Source organism: Ambystoma mexicanum, chromosome 3q (assembly GCF_040938575.1).
Source record: "Ambystoma mexicanum isolate Mex_15411 chromosome 3q, UKY_AmexF1_1, whole genome shotgun sequence".
Classification (NCBI taxonomy): Eukaryota; Metazoa; Chordata; class Amphibia; order Caudata; family Ambystomatidae; genus Ambystoma; species Ambystoma mexicanum.
In genome coordinates this window covers 291,137,469-291,154,406 of record NC_090926.1, presented here as the reverse complement: position 1 = coordinate 291,154,406, position 16,938 = coordinate 291,137,469, and the positions used below count along the sequence as shown (strand labels likewise).

Genomic DNA, 16,938 nt, shown 5'->3' with positions numbered 1-16,938 from the left:
TGGCTATATGGGCAGAGTTCCCTTATCTGCTGTTTTCTCAGATCTCCACTAAGGGGAAGATTCCAGACTCCTGGCAGAAGAGTCATCTGGTACCAATTTACAAAAAGCGGGTGCGGACTGGCCAGGCAAATTATAGGCCAATTGCATTAATGGATTCTACCAACAAAATCTTTGCAGCCTTATTATTGAACGTTTTAGCAGATTGGGTTACTCCTACTAATAAATTACCCATTTACCAGACAGACTTCCGCAAAGGAGTACGGACTACTGTGAACGGTTAGTGTTAAAAGTGCATCACCCATATTTGCTACTTTTATTGATCTAAGCACCACCTTTGATTTAATAGACAGAAACAGGCCATGGAATAAGCTCTACGAATGGGATACCCCACTTGGAATACTCAAAATGCTCAAGAAGTAGCCATTCATCACTACCAAAATAGGTATAAAACAAGGATGTGTCCTGGCCCCATGCCTGATCTAGTTGCTTCCCCGCACTCGCCTTTCTGACGAAGCTACGCAACCTCCACATTAAAGCACTGATCGTTGCTGATGATATCATCTTTGATCAGACGCAGGTGAGAGTACAATGTACATTAGATCTTTTGACCCTGTATGTGAAGGAAAATGACCTAGTTATCAACACAAGCAAAACAGCGGTACACTTCGCGCATGGACACAACGTCCATACAGGGACGCCATTTAGGGGTCGTCAGAGGTCACAACCGCGACCTCTGAGTTCTACCTTGCGACCTTGTGGTCCCCTTGCGACCTCTTAAAAAAAATAGTTTTTTTTTTTTGATAATGCAAGCTCTTGGGCTATGGCCAGCACCATGTGGCTCTTTACTTCTGTAGTGGCTGGCTTTCTTGTTCAGGCCCCTTAAAAAAAAAGAAAAATAAGAACAGGAGTGCCACAAGTCTAACACTTTCATCACTGACCCTGAATAATAAAGAATAGGAATATCAAATAATGTGTCTTTCTGTAATTCTATACAATAATTGCTAGACTCATTAAAGGTTTATTTCAGGCACACTTCAGGGGGTGAGTCACTGATTTAGTCTGTTCTTAAACGCCTCAACTCAGCCTTTCTTCCTTCTGAGGTCGATAAATGAGTACCAACACAGGTTGGGTGATATTGGGTGTGATGTGATGCTTATTAGTAAACGTCATGTTTAGAATGTTACTTGTCATAGGTTGAGGGATGACGTGGGGTTAGAATGTGGAATGTAAAGGGGAGTCAGTTAAGATTAGAGATTAAAGGATATTGACGTTATCACTGTGTTCTCCGGTATTTTTAATAGTCATATATTCATTACTGCTACATAAAAATGGCGACGAGGATAAAGAGCAACAACAAGACGGAATAGATGAATGGCCCGGTAACGAAACGAGAAATACGAGGAAAAGTGGAAGGAAACGCTGATGACACGAACGTATGGAGATCGGGAGCTGAGGAGATCGTAAATGGACTGCAAATGGACAAGCAAATGCTGGTAGGATGTGCGCTTTGACCTATTAAAGGCATGGTCTAGTAAAAAATCTTATTTAAAAAATAGATAGGCAACATAAAAAAAAATACTAGCATTCTCTTTTTTAAAACTTCCTATGTCAAATTTTGAGCTATTCAAGCTCAAAATTCGCAAAAGCAAGCACATGGGCGCATCCATTTTGTGAAATGGATGCCCTCCTGTGCTGGCTTTTGCTTTTGCGGCACTAATGAAGGAAAAGCCAGCCAGCTGTAGTAAACAAAAGCTACCGCTGGCTGGCTTTCCCTTCATTAGTGCTGTACGCGGAGGACGGGGACCGGAGACCAGAGCAGGAAAGCTGCAGCTGAATCTCGGTAAGTGCTATTTATTTCTGGAGGAGCCCGGAAAACTTAGAAATAAAACCGCAGCTTTAAAAACGTATTTATGTTTGCGACCGCAAACATAAATGCAACGTTATTGTGTTGGAAAACGCTGCGGTTTTTCTTTCCAAGTTTCTCAGGCTCCTCCGGCTCAGAGGAGCCTGAGAAACTCGGAAAGAAAAACCGCAGCGTTTTCCAACACAACCGCGTTGTGTTTCTGCCTGCTGTGGCTATCACTTTGGGTCTCCGGTGCTCCCAGGGGAGCACCGGAGACCCAAAGTGAAAGCCACAGAAGGCAGAAACACAACGTGGTTGTGTTTACATGCCACGTAGTGTTTCTGCCTACAGCTGATTTCCCATTTGGGGCTCTCGGAGAGCCCCAAATGGGAAATGCTAAATGCTGCGTTGTTTCTGCCTGAATCTGCTTTCCCATTTGGGGCTCTCGGGCTCCCGTGGGAAAGCAGATTCAGGCAGAAACAACGCGGTTGTTTTCCGCAATGCCGCGTTGTTTCTGCCTAAATCTGCTTTCCCATTTCTGGGCTCTTGGGCTCCCCGTGGGGAGCCCGAGAGCCCCAAATGGGAAAGCAGATTCAGGCGGAAACACAAAGCGGTTGTGTTGGAAAACGCTGCAGTTTTTCTTTCCGAGTTTCTCAGGCTCCTCCGAGCCGGAGGAGCCTGAGAAACTTGGAAAGAAAAACCGCAGCATTTTCCAACACAATAACGTTGTATTTATGTTTGCGGTCGCTTCAAAAGCGACCGCAAACATAAATACAACGTTTTTAAAGCTGCGGTTTTATTTCTAAGTTTTCCGGGCTCCTCCAGCCCGGAAAACTTAGGAAAAAAAACGCAGCTAGTGCTTATTTTTTTTAAAAAAATAAATAGCACTTACCGAGATTCAGCTGCAGCTTTCCTGCTCTGGTCTCCGGTCCCCGTCCTCCGCGTACAGCACTAATGAAGGGAAAGCCACCCAGCGGTAGCTTTTGTTTACTACAGCTGGCTGGCTTTTCCTTCATTAGTGCCGCAAAAGCAAAAGCCAGCACAGGAGGGCATCCATTTCACAAAATGGATGCGCCCATGTACTTGCTTTTGCGAATTTTGAGCTTGAATAGCTCAAAATTTTACATAGGAAGTTTTAAAAAAGAGAATGCTAGTATTTTTTATTTTTATGTTGCCTATCTATTTTTTAAAGAACATTTTTTACTAGACCATGCCTTTAAGATTTGCGATACATGCCAAGGAACCTACAGCGATTTGATTTAAAAGATAACAATACGAACGTACCCCGTACGAGACGCGGCTCGAGCAGGGCGTGAGCGGGTTGAAGTCAGCCCATTCGTGACATAAGTTCGCACGCTCACGGGTCGTTTTAGATGAAGGCACCTACGAGCGTGCCGGTGCGTGCAGCCATTTTGGATGAGCTGAGAAAAAAATTAAAAAACGTTACTGTAGCGATGCTGAATCAAAGCAACATACAGCAGTAAAACGAACACGTTGAAAATGTAACTATTAAATCCTGCAAACTGCAATCAGACAAACAAACACATGATGGAGACAATAGTAGTGTGGAAAACAAATAAACGTACACACAGCTGTACATAAAAAAAAAAATAAAAAAAAAACATTTTCTCTTTATCAGAACAAGCGAAAACTCAAGCTGGGATATATGCAATACACATCTGTCATTGGGGAGAAACAGATTAAAAGATGTCTTCTAGCAATGAAAATGAGAGGGGAGACACAAGTGTGGTGTCACAAGCAATGCCAGGAGCATCGGTTATATCAACTGATCCGACACATTTTTTAGGAAAGCCCCCTCCATTCACTCTAGAACCTCAGGATAACCAGGGACAGAGATGGCAAGAATGGTTGGATGACTTTGAAGAATTTCTGAGAGCTGTGGGCAGCCAAAACACTGTGAATAAGCTGGACATTTTCACAAACTTAGTAGGGAGGGATATGAAAAATGTCATCAGGACAATTCCTGAAGAAGAAAGGACCACATATGCATTATTGGTAGCTGCAATAAATGTGAGAATCATTGTTCCACCGAATCGGGACTATGAAAGATACATTTTTAACCAGTGCACTCAGAGCCCGAGTGAAACAATCGCACATTTCGCATTGCGGCTGCAACGTAAAGCTATATACTGTGATTTCTCCCATTTTAATGATCGATGAGGCGATCAGGTTAAGGATAATTAAAGGCTGCGTATCGTCACAATTCAGGAAGCATTTATTGAAGAAATCACTCCCTCTAAAAGAGGTGCTAGCGCTAGCACGGGTCTACGAAAAAATAGACACCCAGCCAGCAAACAACGGGAACCCCAAAGGGATCGATACAATAGCAGCCATGGGTCAAAGGCAAAATGTGCAGTGGCAAAAAGGGAATCCAAGTGAGATACGATGGCACAATAATCGTAGAAGCTATGGAGAGAGGCACTGCTACAGATGTGGGTATGAGTTCCCGCATAGGGGACAATGCCCGGCACTAGGTCACACTTGTTCACGCTGTGACCAGGACAATCATTTCGAAAGCATGTGTCAAGAAAGGCTGTCGTGGACACATGCACTGAGATCAAACCCGCAAGTAACGCAGAATAGGAAGTACGTGGAGCAGAAGCAATATAATGGGAGTGTGAACGCGGAAAGGAGAGATGTGACAAGAGAAAGATTGAATCAGTCAAACCTGCGAACAGGGCAGTCGAATTTACGACCTGGTTTTGTAAGAACTATGGACATTCAAGAAACTGGGGAAAGTGAACAGAGAGTCTCAGAGCAGATCAGATATCCTGATCCCTATGAGAATCCCATTGTAATGGAAAATGATGAAAAGGTGGATGTGGGGAGAAATGATGAAGGAGTAAACTATGACATATATGGCAAAGAATATGTGAGACTAATATATGAGACATATGACGAAAAAAAAGCAATGAAGGTGACCATAAGATTGGGCAACCAGAATATACCTTTCCTAGTGGATACTGGAGCCACAGTGAATGTGATGAACAACAGGATATATGAGGAAATAGCACACCTGTATCCTTTAAAGTCGTCAAGAGCCAACATATTTCAATGGGGTGCAGACCGTCCATAAAAGGAAATTTTAAATGTGAATTAATACACAAGGGTATCCACATGCCCTCTGAGATATTTGTCATTAACAGCCCAGTAGAGGGAAGGTGTCTCATTAGTTGCAAGACTGCAACTGACTTAGAAATCATCAATGTAAACTACAACAAAGATGAGACAATAAAAGGGATTCCACATCGGAAACAAGAGATATTAAATATATTTGAGGGTGGAATGAATATTGATATGATCAAAGAGAAGTTTCCAAATGTATTCAAAGGAGTGGGAAAATTGAAAGGAGAACTGATACAGCTGCATATTGACCCACTGGTTAGACCAACTCCACAGCATCCAAGAAAGATAGGCTTTCATCTCCAAGAAAAAGTGTCAAAAGAGTTAAAACAGTTAGTTGACAACGACATAATTGAAAAGGTGGAAAGTGGTCCGACACCATGGGTATCGCCGTTAGTGGTGGTTCCAAAAGCGGATGGACGTATCCGCTTGTGTGTGGACATGAGAATCCCTAATGTAGCAATACAAAGAGAGAGACAACCAGGACCCAGTCTGGAGGACATGATTATCAGACTAAATAGAGGGACAAGGTTTACAAAACTTGATCTAAATCAAGGGTACCATCAACTAGAAATTGACCCTGCATCAAGAAGTATCACCACATTTGCAACACATGAAGGACTATATAGATATAAAAGGCTGAGTTTTGGGATCTCATCAGCAGCAGAGGTTTTTCAAGAAGCAATTAAAAAGGTGATATATCCTGTAAAAAATACATTTAATTACAGTGACGACATTTTGGTATATGGTGTCACTCAAAGGGAACATGATGAGGCGCTAGTAGGAGTATGTCAAGCCTTACAGGATAGTGGATTAACCCTTAATGATTGCAAATGTGAAGTGAGTAAGAAGAGTCTGAAGTTTTTTGGGCACATATTTTCTGAAAAAGGGATTAGAGTGGACTCTATTAAAGTGAACACGATTATTAACCTGGAACCACCGAAGAATGTTACAGAAATAAGGTAGTTTCTGGGAATGACAGGGTATTGTGCCCGTTATGTGCCATATTTTGCAGTTCTAACAGATCCTTTATGACAACTACTAAAAAAGGAGACAATGTTCACATGGGATGATAGGTGCATGACCAGCTTTTAGCTAATAAAAAAGGACCTCACAAACGGCAGACAATTGGCATACTACAACCCAGAATGGGAAACGGAAGTGATGGTTGATGCCAGTCCTGTGGGGCTGGGAGCAATTCCAGCACAGGTTGGGCCGATGAATCCGGATAGACATGTCATAATGTATGCTAGCCGTGCTTTGAACAGAATTGAAAAGGGATACTCACAAGCGGAAAAGGAGCGTTTGGCTGCTGTATGGGCTTGTGGGTTTCATCATTTCATTGTTGGAAGACCGTTTGTGCTTATTACAGATCATCAGGCATTACTATCCCTATTTGGAAACCCAAGGGTAAGGATGCCACCACGAATAGAGAGGTGGGGCATACGATTACAAGAGTATGATTATACCATTGTACACAAGCCAGGGAAAGAGGCCAACCCCGTGGATTACCTATCTAGACATCCGGAAATAAAAGAAGAGAATGAGATGCAAGTTGAAGCAGAAGACTACGTATCCTATTTGTCCACTAATGCCTTACCACCAACGATTTCAAGGGCATTGTTTAGTGAAAAGAGTAAACTTGATCCAACTATTCAAGAGGCGATACGTTTGACGACCACTGGTCAATGGAAATATTTATCTGCATAGCAAGAGATGAACAAGCTTGATGGAAAGGTGGATATGAAAGAATTACAAAGGTTGGCGAAGATCAGTGGAGAGTTGGTGTCAACAGATGATGGCATGCTCTTGAGAGGTAATAGGCTGGTAGTGCCTATGAGTTTAAGGAAATCGCTAGTGATGTTAGCACATGAGGAACATAGAGGCATAACCAATATGAAGAAGATATTAAGAAATCATATCTGGTTCCCATGGATGGATACAATGGTTGAAGAGATTGCAAGGAGATGTCTTACATGTCAGGTATCAAAGTTGGATGACAGGACATGTCCTCTTGAAATCGTGCCATTACCAGATGCTCCCTGGAGTAGAGTGTCTATGGATTTCTACGGTCCCTTGGAGGAAGGGGGATATTTGCTTGTAATAATAGATGAATACTCACGATTTCCCTTGGTGAGGCATGTTGTGTCAAATGCGTTTCCGCATGTGGTTAGTGTGCTAGACGAGGTTCTCAGTGAATGGGGAATCCCCATAGTCAAGACTGATAATGGAGCTCCTTTTCAAGGACATCAATTTGAAATGTTTGCCGCATATCTGGGTTTCAAACATCAAAAAATTACTCCATTGTGGCCGCAGGCAAACGGAATGGTCGGAAAATGTATGCTGAATTTGAAGAAAGCAAGACAGCGGGCAAAAATTGATGATATGGCAATGAATCAAGCAGTATCACAAATGCTTAGGAGTTATCGTAATACCACCAATGAAATAACAGGGCATACACCGGCAGAATTGATGATTCGTTATAGACCGAAAACGAGAATGTGTCAAATGGAAGACTATACTTTGGAAGAGGACAGAGAGATAAGAAAACGGGATGAAGAAAAGAGAAAGAAAATCAAAGAATGGACTGATCGCAGGAGGAGAGCCAAGGAGAGTGTCATTGGAGTGGGTGACAAAGTACTGGTTCGTCAGAAAGAGCGATCTAAATTGGACACTAAATACAAGCCAGTGGTTTGGAGAGTAAAAGAAATAAAAGGTCCAATGATCACTGCTGTAGATGGGGACAGTCATGAAGTCACACGGAATGCATCGTTTTTTAAGAGGATGTTCCAGGAAAACTTCATGGATGATGAACTAGGTGCAGAGAAAAGTGGCCAGGGTGAACTGGATGATGGCCTACTCTGGACAATGTGTCATTGGAGAACCAGAACATTGAAGAGACAGCTAAACAATTGGGAAGTAGTGACATTCAAAGTGGTTTTGATTTTGTGGATATTGGTGATGTGGCTAGTGGCAATGGAGAAGATGATAGTGAGAAAGATGATGATATTATCAGAGAAAAAGTGGTAAGCAGTCGGCCTCGTCGAGTGATGCACAGGCCGAAGCGGTTTATTGAGCAAATATAATTTAGTTTGGTTCAAGTCAACAAACTGTACGTTATTTTATTTATGCAATTGTCAAGTTGACAAAATGTAAGTTATTTTATTTATGTAAATGTGTTATTAAAAGGGGCGCCTAGGGCTCCCTGGCGTTATAGAAACAAGGCAAGTCACCACACACGATAGATACGCCAGACACGAGGTTGTATTCCCAAAGCTAGGGTTTATTGCAAAGCAAATAGTCTCAGTTGGCCAACTCGGTCTCACGCCACGCGACGTGTATCTCTAGACCTCGAGGGACGCAAGAGAGCGAATTACGTACATCAGTTACATATATACAAAATGCATATCATACAATCAGCTGTGACATGTTTAACACCCCCCTTTATTGGGTGTCTTTGAACTTGGTTTGATGATGGACACTTTCGACGAATATGCCACCTTCAAATACTATTCTAGTAACAATATGCAACCTTGCAAGTGTGGAGATATCTTTTCTTTGTTGAACAGAACACAGTGCTTCTGTTCTTGTAAGCAAGCTACATACGGGGGAAGAGTCACATTCCAGACCTTGCTATCTATGAGGTGCTATTCGTGTCCTGGGAGCCGACACGCTCTACAGGGCTCGGAAAAGGGGGGCCGTAAGAAGAGCATAATTCAAGCCTTTAGCTGCTTTATTCTAACATATTCTACCATATAACGAGACTGGCTGCAGCTGTGAAATGATTAAATGCCCTGCGGCTCTTCTTCAAGGCTACATTCGGGAGGGAGCTGGGCATTCCTCCCCGGAGCTGCCTACGTTGTGTTTCAACGAACTCTTATTAGCCTCGCGGCCCTGCGGCCTTGTCCTTTCACGTTCAGACAACAATGTTAACAGTCGAGCAGTGTAAGCAGAAAATATACTGCGAATCAATAAGAACAGAAAGCAATGAGCAATGGTTAGAAAACAAAATGGCGATTCTTGTTACATCAAAATGGCCGTTCATTGGCAAACTCGGAAACCTATATTCTGTCACATTGTGCATGAGATGGTTGGCCCACGGCCACCAAAATATGTTTGCCGTCAATCATGAGAGGTATCCATTTTTCTAGACTGACATTATAATGTTAAAGTTGTAAGAAGACAATGATAAGCTGAGATCGTTGTTAAAAGATAAGTAAGGGGGGATTGTTGTGATGTTTATTAGTAAACGTCATGTTTAGAATGTTACTTGTCATAGGTTGAGGGATGACGTGGGGTTAGAATGTGGAATGTAAAGGGGAGTCAGTTAAGATTAGAGATTAATAACACATCATTATCATTTGGTCATGACGTCTGCTTGCATTCACAGTAATTTGGTAATATGGGCCTATACACACTGATCTTAACGATACACATGGTGATCCATTCTTGTATGAAATGTACATCACATTATAGTGATAACGTAACCATATTTTTCAGTGTACAATGCTATGTGATGCCACTTCCTGTTTTATCAACAGGTGAAAGGTCGTGTTCCATCGCTTCCCGCGATATCACTTCAGGTGGGGTCCAATGACATCACTTCCTGTGATGTCATCGGGGGTCAAGGGTCGTGTGATGTCACTTCCGCTACCCCTGGCATTTTGGTGAAATGACGTCCCTGCGTCCATAGCTGCAATTGGTACATTGAGGAGAGCAAGCTGATTGTTACACATCATCTTGTATATATGGGATTTCCTATACACTCTAAGGACCAGGCAAATGCAAATCTAGTAAGGTTAAAGATAAAACCTACAACTATGATAGTAAAAATGAAGAAAATAAAGCTAAAATATTGCACCTTCTTTTTGGTCCCTCTGCTTGACTTGTACAATCGGAAAGTAATAACTTGTATCACATAAGGGTTTGGGGGTCTTGGATGAACTAGCAGAAGAGGACCTGCCTCATTTAGAAGGACTTATTTGGAAAAAAGTGCTTAACCTCCCCACTTGCCTCCCTATTGCCCTTCTTAGGCTGCAACTTCGCCTCGAATCATTGATCTCTATTGTATTATAAGAAAAATAGTCTTGCTGTATAAGATTTTAAATCCTGCAAGAAACTTTCTGCTCTCTATTCAATGTTGATTAATGGAAAGTCTTCAGCTCTTAGTAAATTTGTCACAAACAATATGAATTTTCTTGAAAAGATGGCAATGAGTATTGACTATTTTATGACACATTTCTCAAAAATTAAGAACTAAGTATTTACGATGTATTTTTTTTATTTATTGGGCATTTGTTAGGCGTCTATACAACAAAATGGTGTTTCCAGGCGCCACAATACAAACGCTTGAGTAAAAACACACTCTACAAAGAAAACAATAACATATTTAGAAAATATGGATCAATACCTAGTAGCTACATTGAAAACATTGAATCAGATGCAAATTATAGGGCAGCACACATGTGTTTCAGGGTTAACCTATTACCAACGCTTGAAAGCCATGGGCCCAGGAGGGGCCTATAACCGAGATATACTGCTGTTTATGTAAATCCCCGGGAACATCAGAGCCCTTAAACATCTTGTTAGTGTGTAACAATACCTTACCAAAATCAGGAGAAGATTTTGACAAACTTGTATAGGAGACAAAGGATCTAAGCTGTACCACTTTTTAGTATAGAACGTTAAATTGAAACTCTACAGCACTAATAATTGTTCTTGTCCGTTTCTTAATATTATTATGTGAAAGTGTCATCCTAAGTGTGTTTATCGTTTTATTCTGAATTGGTACTTTATATTAAGATGGACATATTTTAAATTGATATATGTGATGTATGTTAATGTATATGGTTTGTTATAATGTTTGGAGAGTGCAATATGTATAGATATAAAAGATTTTATAAACTGTAAATACCAATTTAAAAAAATGTACAATAGTTTATTTTCTTCCTTTCCCGCCTTTGAATATTCCTATGGGGGCAGCGTAAGGGCAGGGGGAATATCCGAACTTGTGAAATCTGGTTCAGGCAGAGTGTCAGTATAAGTAAGTTCAATGCAAATGATTATCTGGGGGGATCTTGAAGATTGGAGTAATATTTTGCCATCCTTAGCTTCAACATACTCCAATTTGAGTTTACATTGTCTCAATGCTGACATGTTAGAGAGATGTCCACCTTGCATCCCCTTGACTTATCCTTCATCACTCAGAGCCTCTCTTCCAGGGCAGTAACAGATGTTTAGTTCCTGGATTCCTCCCTCTTATCAGAATAGATGCTTTTTGCAGATCAATCAAGTTTGGGTATTCAGCCAGATAATTTATTCGCAATGTCTGCTGCTGTCTTACGAGTATCTCAAGTAACAGGCTCTGCCGTTCGTCATTAGTGGTCTGTACTCCTGAAGCAATACTTTGTTTCTGCATCTTGGTTTGAACCGGGCCCCGGCAGTTCCGGTTGATCTGCTCGGTCTGGGTCGGCATCCAGCTCGCTCCCAGACTCCGCCTCTAGTAGTGGAATAAATTGATTAGTCAAGAGTAGCAGGCTACACGGGCTCATTTCTTTTATTTATCGGGCACAGGTCCTGGTGTATGCGGATAACGTGTCTTGGACATACATGTTTGGCCCTGCTCTGAGAGCATTTGAGAATGTCGGTGCCATGGAGATTACCCGTGTGGGTTCATGTATTCTTTCCTTCTCAAAGGTATTTTCTCCTAGAGTTGACTTGTGTCACCTGTACAAGCCAAACAAAGCATGTTAGGGGAGAAATTGCCAAGTCTTATACAAAACTGTTTATGAAACTCTGGATGGGGTGAATAGTTTACAGAATCTATAGCCCCACGCTGAATACTTTTAAAAGTTCAACATTCTTTTATTCATTTTCCAGTTATGTGTTGAGAGTAGAATGTCACCCGAATTTTTAAAAGTGTGATGACCCAGAAATGAACCAAGCAAACACTACGTCTATCTCAGATCACAAGTGGCTGCCTCTGTAGAAGGCTTGGGAGGTTCAGGCAAAATGTATTACTTAACTTTACATTTCTGAAAGCGTGCATTACGTTGTTAAAGGGAATTTCAGACAGGGGGATCGCCATGAGCAAACGGAGTAAACCGTTAAATGTCATTGGGGGACTTAATCTACTCTGAAAATTCACGTTTTCTGGTAATTGTCATGAAATTAAGGAAGCCACATAAGGCAAAGTGATACTAGACCAATACATTATTGGATGCATTGATTGCAAAAATCATTCTAGTAGCTCATTTGCAGCCCTCTTTTTTTTCTTTCCATTCGAGAACTTCTCGCCCTGCAGCTAAAATGGAAAAATACTACAACTCTCAGAATGCTAAGGGAAAGCATACATTGGCAAAGCCAACAGTTTGGGCTTTTGTCTAGGTGCGGGATAGGCATTTGCCAGGCACTGCAAAAATGGTACCACCAACTCATAAGATGGCCACAGCTGGAAATGTGTGTGGTTACCTGGACATATGATAATAGACCCTGGCCTTTACACAAGTCAAAACAGTGAGCTTTGGCAATGCTTATTTTTCACCAGACTTCAGTGCAAATAAATCAAATGACCTGCATAAGGCACGTGTTTTCACTAGTAACACACGTACAGCTCCAATCAAGCAAATAACTCTCAGAAGACTGCTTAGTTATAACACTGACAGGCCTTTACAGCAGACAAGTTTGATGTTACTTCTTGAGAGATCTAGCTCAAAGAGATCTAATAGGAAATGTTTTGGGCAGGGAGAGCCAGTATAGTGGGTGCAAAGGGCCAAAGGGATTACTACTGTCATTGGCAGTCATTGGGTGGGTAAATAACCATATAACACCCACCAGCTGTGTGGCCCCCGCACACCTCATCTCCCCCCTAGCTGTAATCCGATGCAATTGTTTTGTCTTATATATGGCGTTTAAGCACCACCTAAGACCCAAAACTAAAAGGGACTGGATGTACTACCCAGCCTTTTCATGAGACAGTTTGAGAGCTCTGGCATAGGAGTTAAACTGTATAAACCATGCATAAAACGTATAGAAACGGATATTAACTTGCATACCTTCCACTTTATCAACTCAAAAATCGAATGCATGAAAACAGTGAATGACAACTCAGACCTCAGCAGAAATAAGTTGCCTTTCTCTCTGAAAGAGAAATAAACTCATATGAGTCTATGCAAATTCACAATTCTTAAAGGCCCGTAGACTCCCAAGAATTAGATTGGTCAATTGCAGCTTATTTTCTGTAGACACTCAGCAGTGAAAGCGTTAAAGAGTAGAGTTAGCTTTCTAAATAAAATCATCTTGGGAGACACTGCAAGGTTTCTGATTCTCTAGCCCTGACTTACCTGGTCCACCTGCCCAGGCAGTGTACCATAAAAACTCTCAGATATGGAATTAGCAATATTGCAAACATACTAGCTGTATTCAGCGTATCAAACGGCGTTCTAGCTCCCTCTCTGTCTTTCTTTCATTTCTAATGAACACATCTGGTATACATTGTAGTCCTGATAAGAATGTTATTCTGGTGTATGGTTCAGTCCCAATAAGAACATTACACGTGCCTGAATGAGCAAAGCACTTTTTATCAAAACCTAGAATAATCATATACAATATGTTAGATGTAAAGTTATCATTCTGATGAAAAGTCTGGTACACTCTTAGTAAACTCTTTTCAAATACCTCTATGAGAAAGGGGAATGGGAAAATAGCACCAATGATGGTTATTTGCTGCTTTACATAAAATTAAAGAGCTTTTTGGGAACATAAAAATGACCACAGATCTTTATATTTGACAAATATGTCTGTGATAAAAGTGATTCAAGCGTACAATCCTAAGTACAAAATGCATATTGAAAATAGTGGTCATTATATTTTTCACAATACTCCGCCGAACATTAAAATGATTGTAAACATGAACCATATATTCTCAATCAGACCCCATAAAGCTTTGGCTGTGTGTAGAAAATAACTGCAACATATGGCACTCCATTGCAGTCCTCTGATCGTCTTGCTTCTTGTTTGGAGTTTGGTCTTTTTGTGTACATCCCCAGCCCCCAATGCACAAACATTGTTGAATTGTATGCATCAGGTGTGTTTTACTAGCTGATGGTGACGTCTTAGTCAAAGTGTCACGAATCTGGAAATCTCACACATAAGCAAACAGAAATCTTAGCAGCTCTGTCGCCCCTCCCCCACCCCCTCTGTCAGTTAATCTTCCAAAATGTTGATGCCAAGCCAGGGTGTTTTCTAGTGGGGTTCATGACTTTTCCTAACATCCTGCTCTGCTTTCTTCCGCCCATCCCTCTGTAGATGAGACATTTTGCTCACTATGTGTCTCGCACACTCCCCTCTTCCTCTCTAGTGTAGGCACCTGCCCTGTCTCCATCTCTCGTTGTATGCTCCTCGCTGGGTCTCACTGCTTCTTCCGTTGGTCTTGTCTCTCCTCCTCAACACCTGGGCCATCACGTCGCCCCTCGCACCACCTGACTCGCTAGACGCCGTCTGCCCCGCCCATCTCCTCCCCGCCACCCTGTACATCTGTACCCCTCCTCTGTGTCCCTGTGTTTCCTACCCCCCACTGAATATCTGTTCTGGTGTTACCTCTGAGAAGCGCTCCATTGCTTCTCGAAGCTAGGTCCCCGCACAATAAATACCATAATAATAATAATAATAATAATAATAATAATAATAATAATAATAATAATAATGCACTTCAGCAATGTGTCCCCTTACACTTGTACTCTTGTCTTCTGTTTGACTGCCTCACTCGATCTAACTCTTTGTCTTGCTTTCTCACTCCACCTCTTTCCCCATCTTTCTTCACTCGGCCTCTCTCGACATCTTTCTTCACTCCACCTCTTTCCCCATCTTTCTTCACTCCGCCTCTCTCGACATCTTTCTTCACTCGGCCTCTCTCGACATCTTTCTTCACTCCACCTCTTTCCCCATCTTTCTTCACTCCGCCTCTCTCGACATCTTTCTTCACTCCGCCTCTTTCCCCATCTTTCTTCACTCCGCCTCTCTCGACATCTTTCTTCACTCCACCTCTTTCCCCATCTTTCTTCACTCGGCCTCTCTTGACATCTTTCTTCACTCGGCCTCTCTCGACATCTTTCTTCACTCCACCTCTTTCCCCATCTTTCTTCACTCCGCCTCTCTCGACATCTTTCTTCACTCCACCTCTTTCCCCATCTTTCTTCACTCAGCCTCTCTCGACATCTTTCTTCACTCCACCTCTTTCCCCATCTTTCTTCACTCCGCCTCTCTCGCCCGCCATCTTTCTTTGTGGTTCATGCTCTTTCTGGGTTTCTCTTCCTAGCTCTGCTTCTTGCTAGTTTTCTGCAATGCTGTGTCATTAACACGTGTTCCTAATGTGCTATCCCCAGTATTTCGGGGCTCACCTGCTGAAGACGGTGAGGTTGCTACGGCTGTTGCGCCTCCTGCCCAAGCTGGACCGTTACTCACAGTACAGCGCCGTGGTACTCACACTCCTGATGACTGTCTTTGCTCTGCTTGCGCACTGGGTCGCCTGTATCTGGTACTTTATTGGCCAGAGGGAGATTGAGAGCAACCAATCGGAATTACCCGAGCTCGGTAAGCATGCAACCTCCCACCCAAAACAACTCTTTGACAAACCCATTGTTAGTGTTAATAAAGTGTTAATATAGTGTTAGTATACCATTAATTTCTTGGATAAAGATATTTTATAAATGTGGTTATTGCTATAATGTTAAATAAAATCGCAAAAAAAATAACAGGACAGCATAAGTACATTTATAGAACCGAATTAAATGCAGAGGTGAATTTCAAGAGCAAGCAGGATGTACAAGTGTGAGGGTGCAAGGGGTGTTGCAAGGCACTGTATGCATGCGTGAGCGTGCGCGCGTGTGTTTGCGCATGTGCATTTCCATTCCAGGTGGGGTGTGTGGGTCCACAGGTTGTACACTATGTCAATTCTGCCTAGTGGGTGACCTAGCATCTGACGCCTTCCCCTTGTATGAAACAGGTTGGTTGCAGGAGCTCGCCCGCCGTCTGGAGACCCCTTATTACCTGGTGAAGAAGAACAGTTCGGGCGAGCTGGGTGACCTGGGAAACTGTACGAATGGGACCCGCCCGGAACTCCTGGGGGGACCTTCACTGCGCAGTTCCTACATCACATCCCTCTACTTCGCACTCAGCTCCCTGACCAGCGTGGGCTTCGGCAACGTGTCGGCCAACACTGACACAGAGAAGATCTTCTCCATCTGCACCATGCTGATCGGAGGTGAGACGAGAGATGCTACCAGTGATATTACCAAGGGTGCCACCAGGGTCTGAAGCTGGTTGAGGCCAGGGCTGGAATATGGTCTTGAGTTGAGAGCGGGTCAGGCAAGGCCTTGGCATTAGAGCATGGGGTATGGGGCCTTGAGAGTAATACTGCATGAGAAACAGGCACTGTGAGATTAGACCATGTCTTGAAGTGAAAGCAAGGGGTGAAGCATGGATTTGGGGTTCAGACCAACAAAGATTCTGGCCTACGGTGTGAGAGTGAAGGTGAGGCATAGCTTTGGAGGTACGATCAGGGTCTAGACTACTCAGTGGTGGTAGATGGGGGGTGAAGTGAAGCCTTGGGGGTGAGGCTTTCTGTGGCATGTAGCCAAAGGCATCAGACGAATGGCTTTGGCCAAAAAGGGAGATAGCCTGATCTGAGGACAAGTGCTGGGGCTACAATCCCGACAAAAAATAGCAGGTGCTCTCTCGTCTTCGAGAATCAAAAATGTATTCCTTTACTTACATATGTCATGGAGTCTCACAATGTTGTCATTTTTTTTAAAATGTGTTTATTGGTTAAATACAAACCTTATACACAATAGTCTCACAATGAATGAAGCGCATTATTCCATTGATTCTACATAAAAAATATGATTTTGATAACTGTGAGCACATCTTGATAAAATTTCATAAGAACAAAATTG

The 16,938-nt window shown here is 42.4% G+C and overlaps 1 protein-coding gene across 1 annotated transcript in view; it reads left to right on the top strand.

Moving 5' to 3' along the window:
• Nucleotides 1-16,938, top strand: part of KCNH3 (potassium voltage-gated channel subfamily H member 3) — a 472,503-nt gene that overhangs the window by 276,856 nt on the left and 178,709 nt on the right. Inside the window, exons 7-8 of the mRNA XM_069653804.1 lie at nucleotides 15,370-15,577; nucleotides 15,990-16,247. Coding sequence (XP_069509905.1) covers nucleotides 15,370-15,577; nucleotides 15,990-16,247 — 466 coding nt within the window. The remainder of the gene's footprint in view (nucleotides 1-15,369; nucleotides 15,578-15,989; nucleotides 16,248-16,938) is intronic.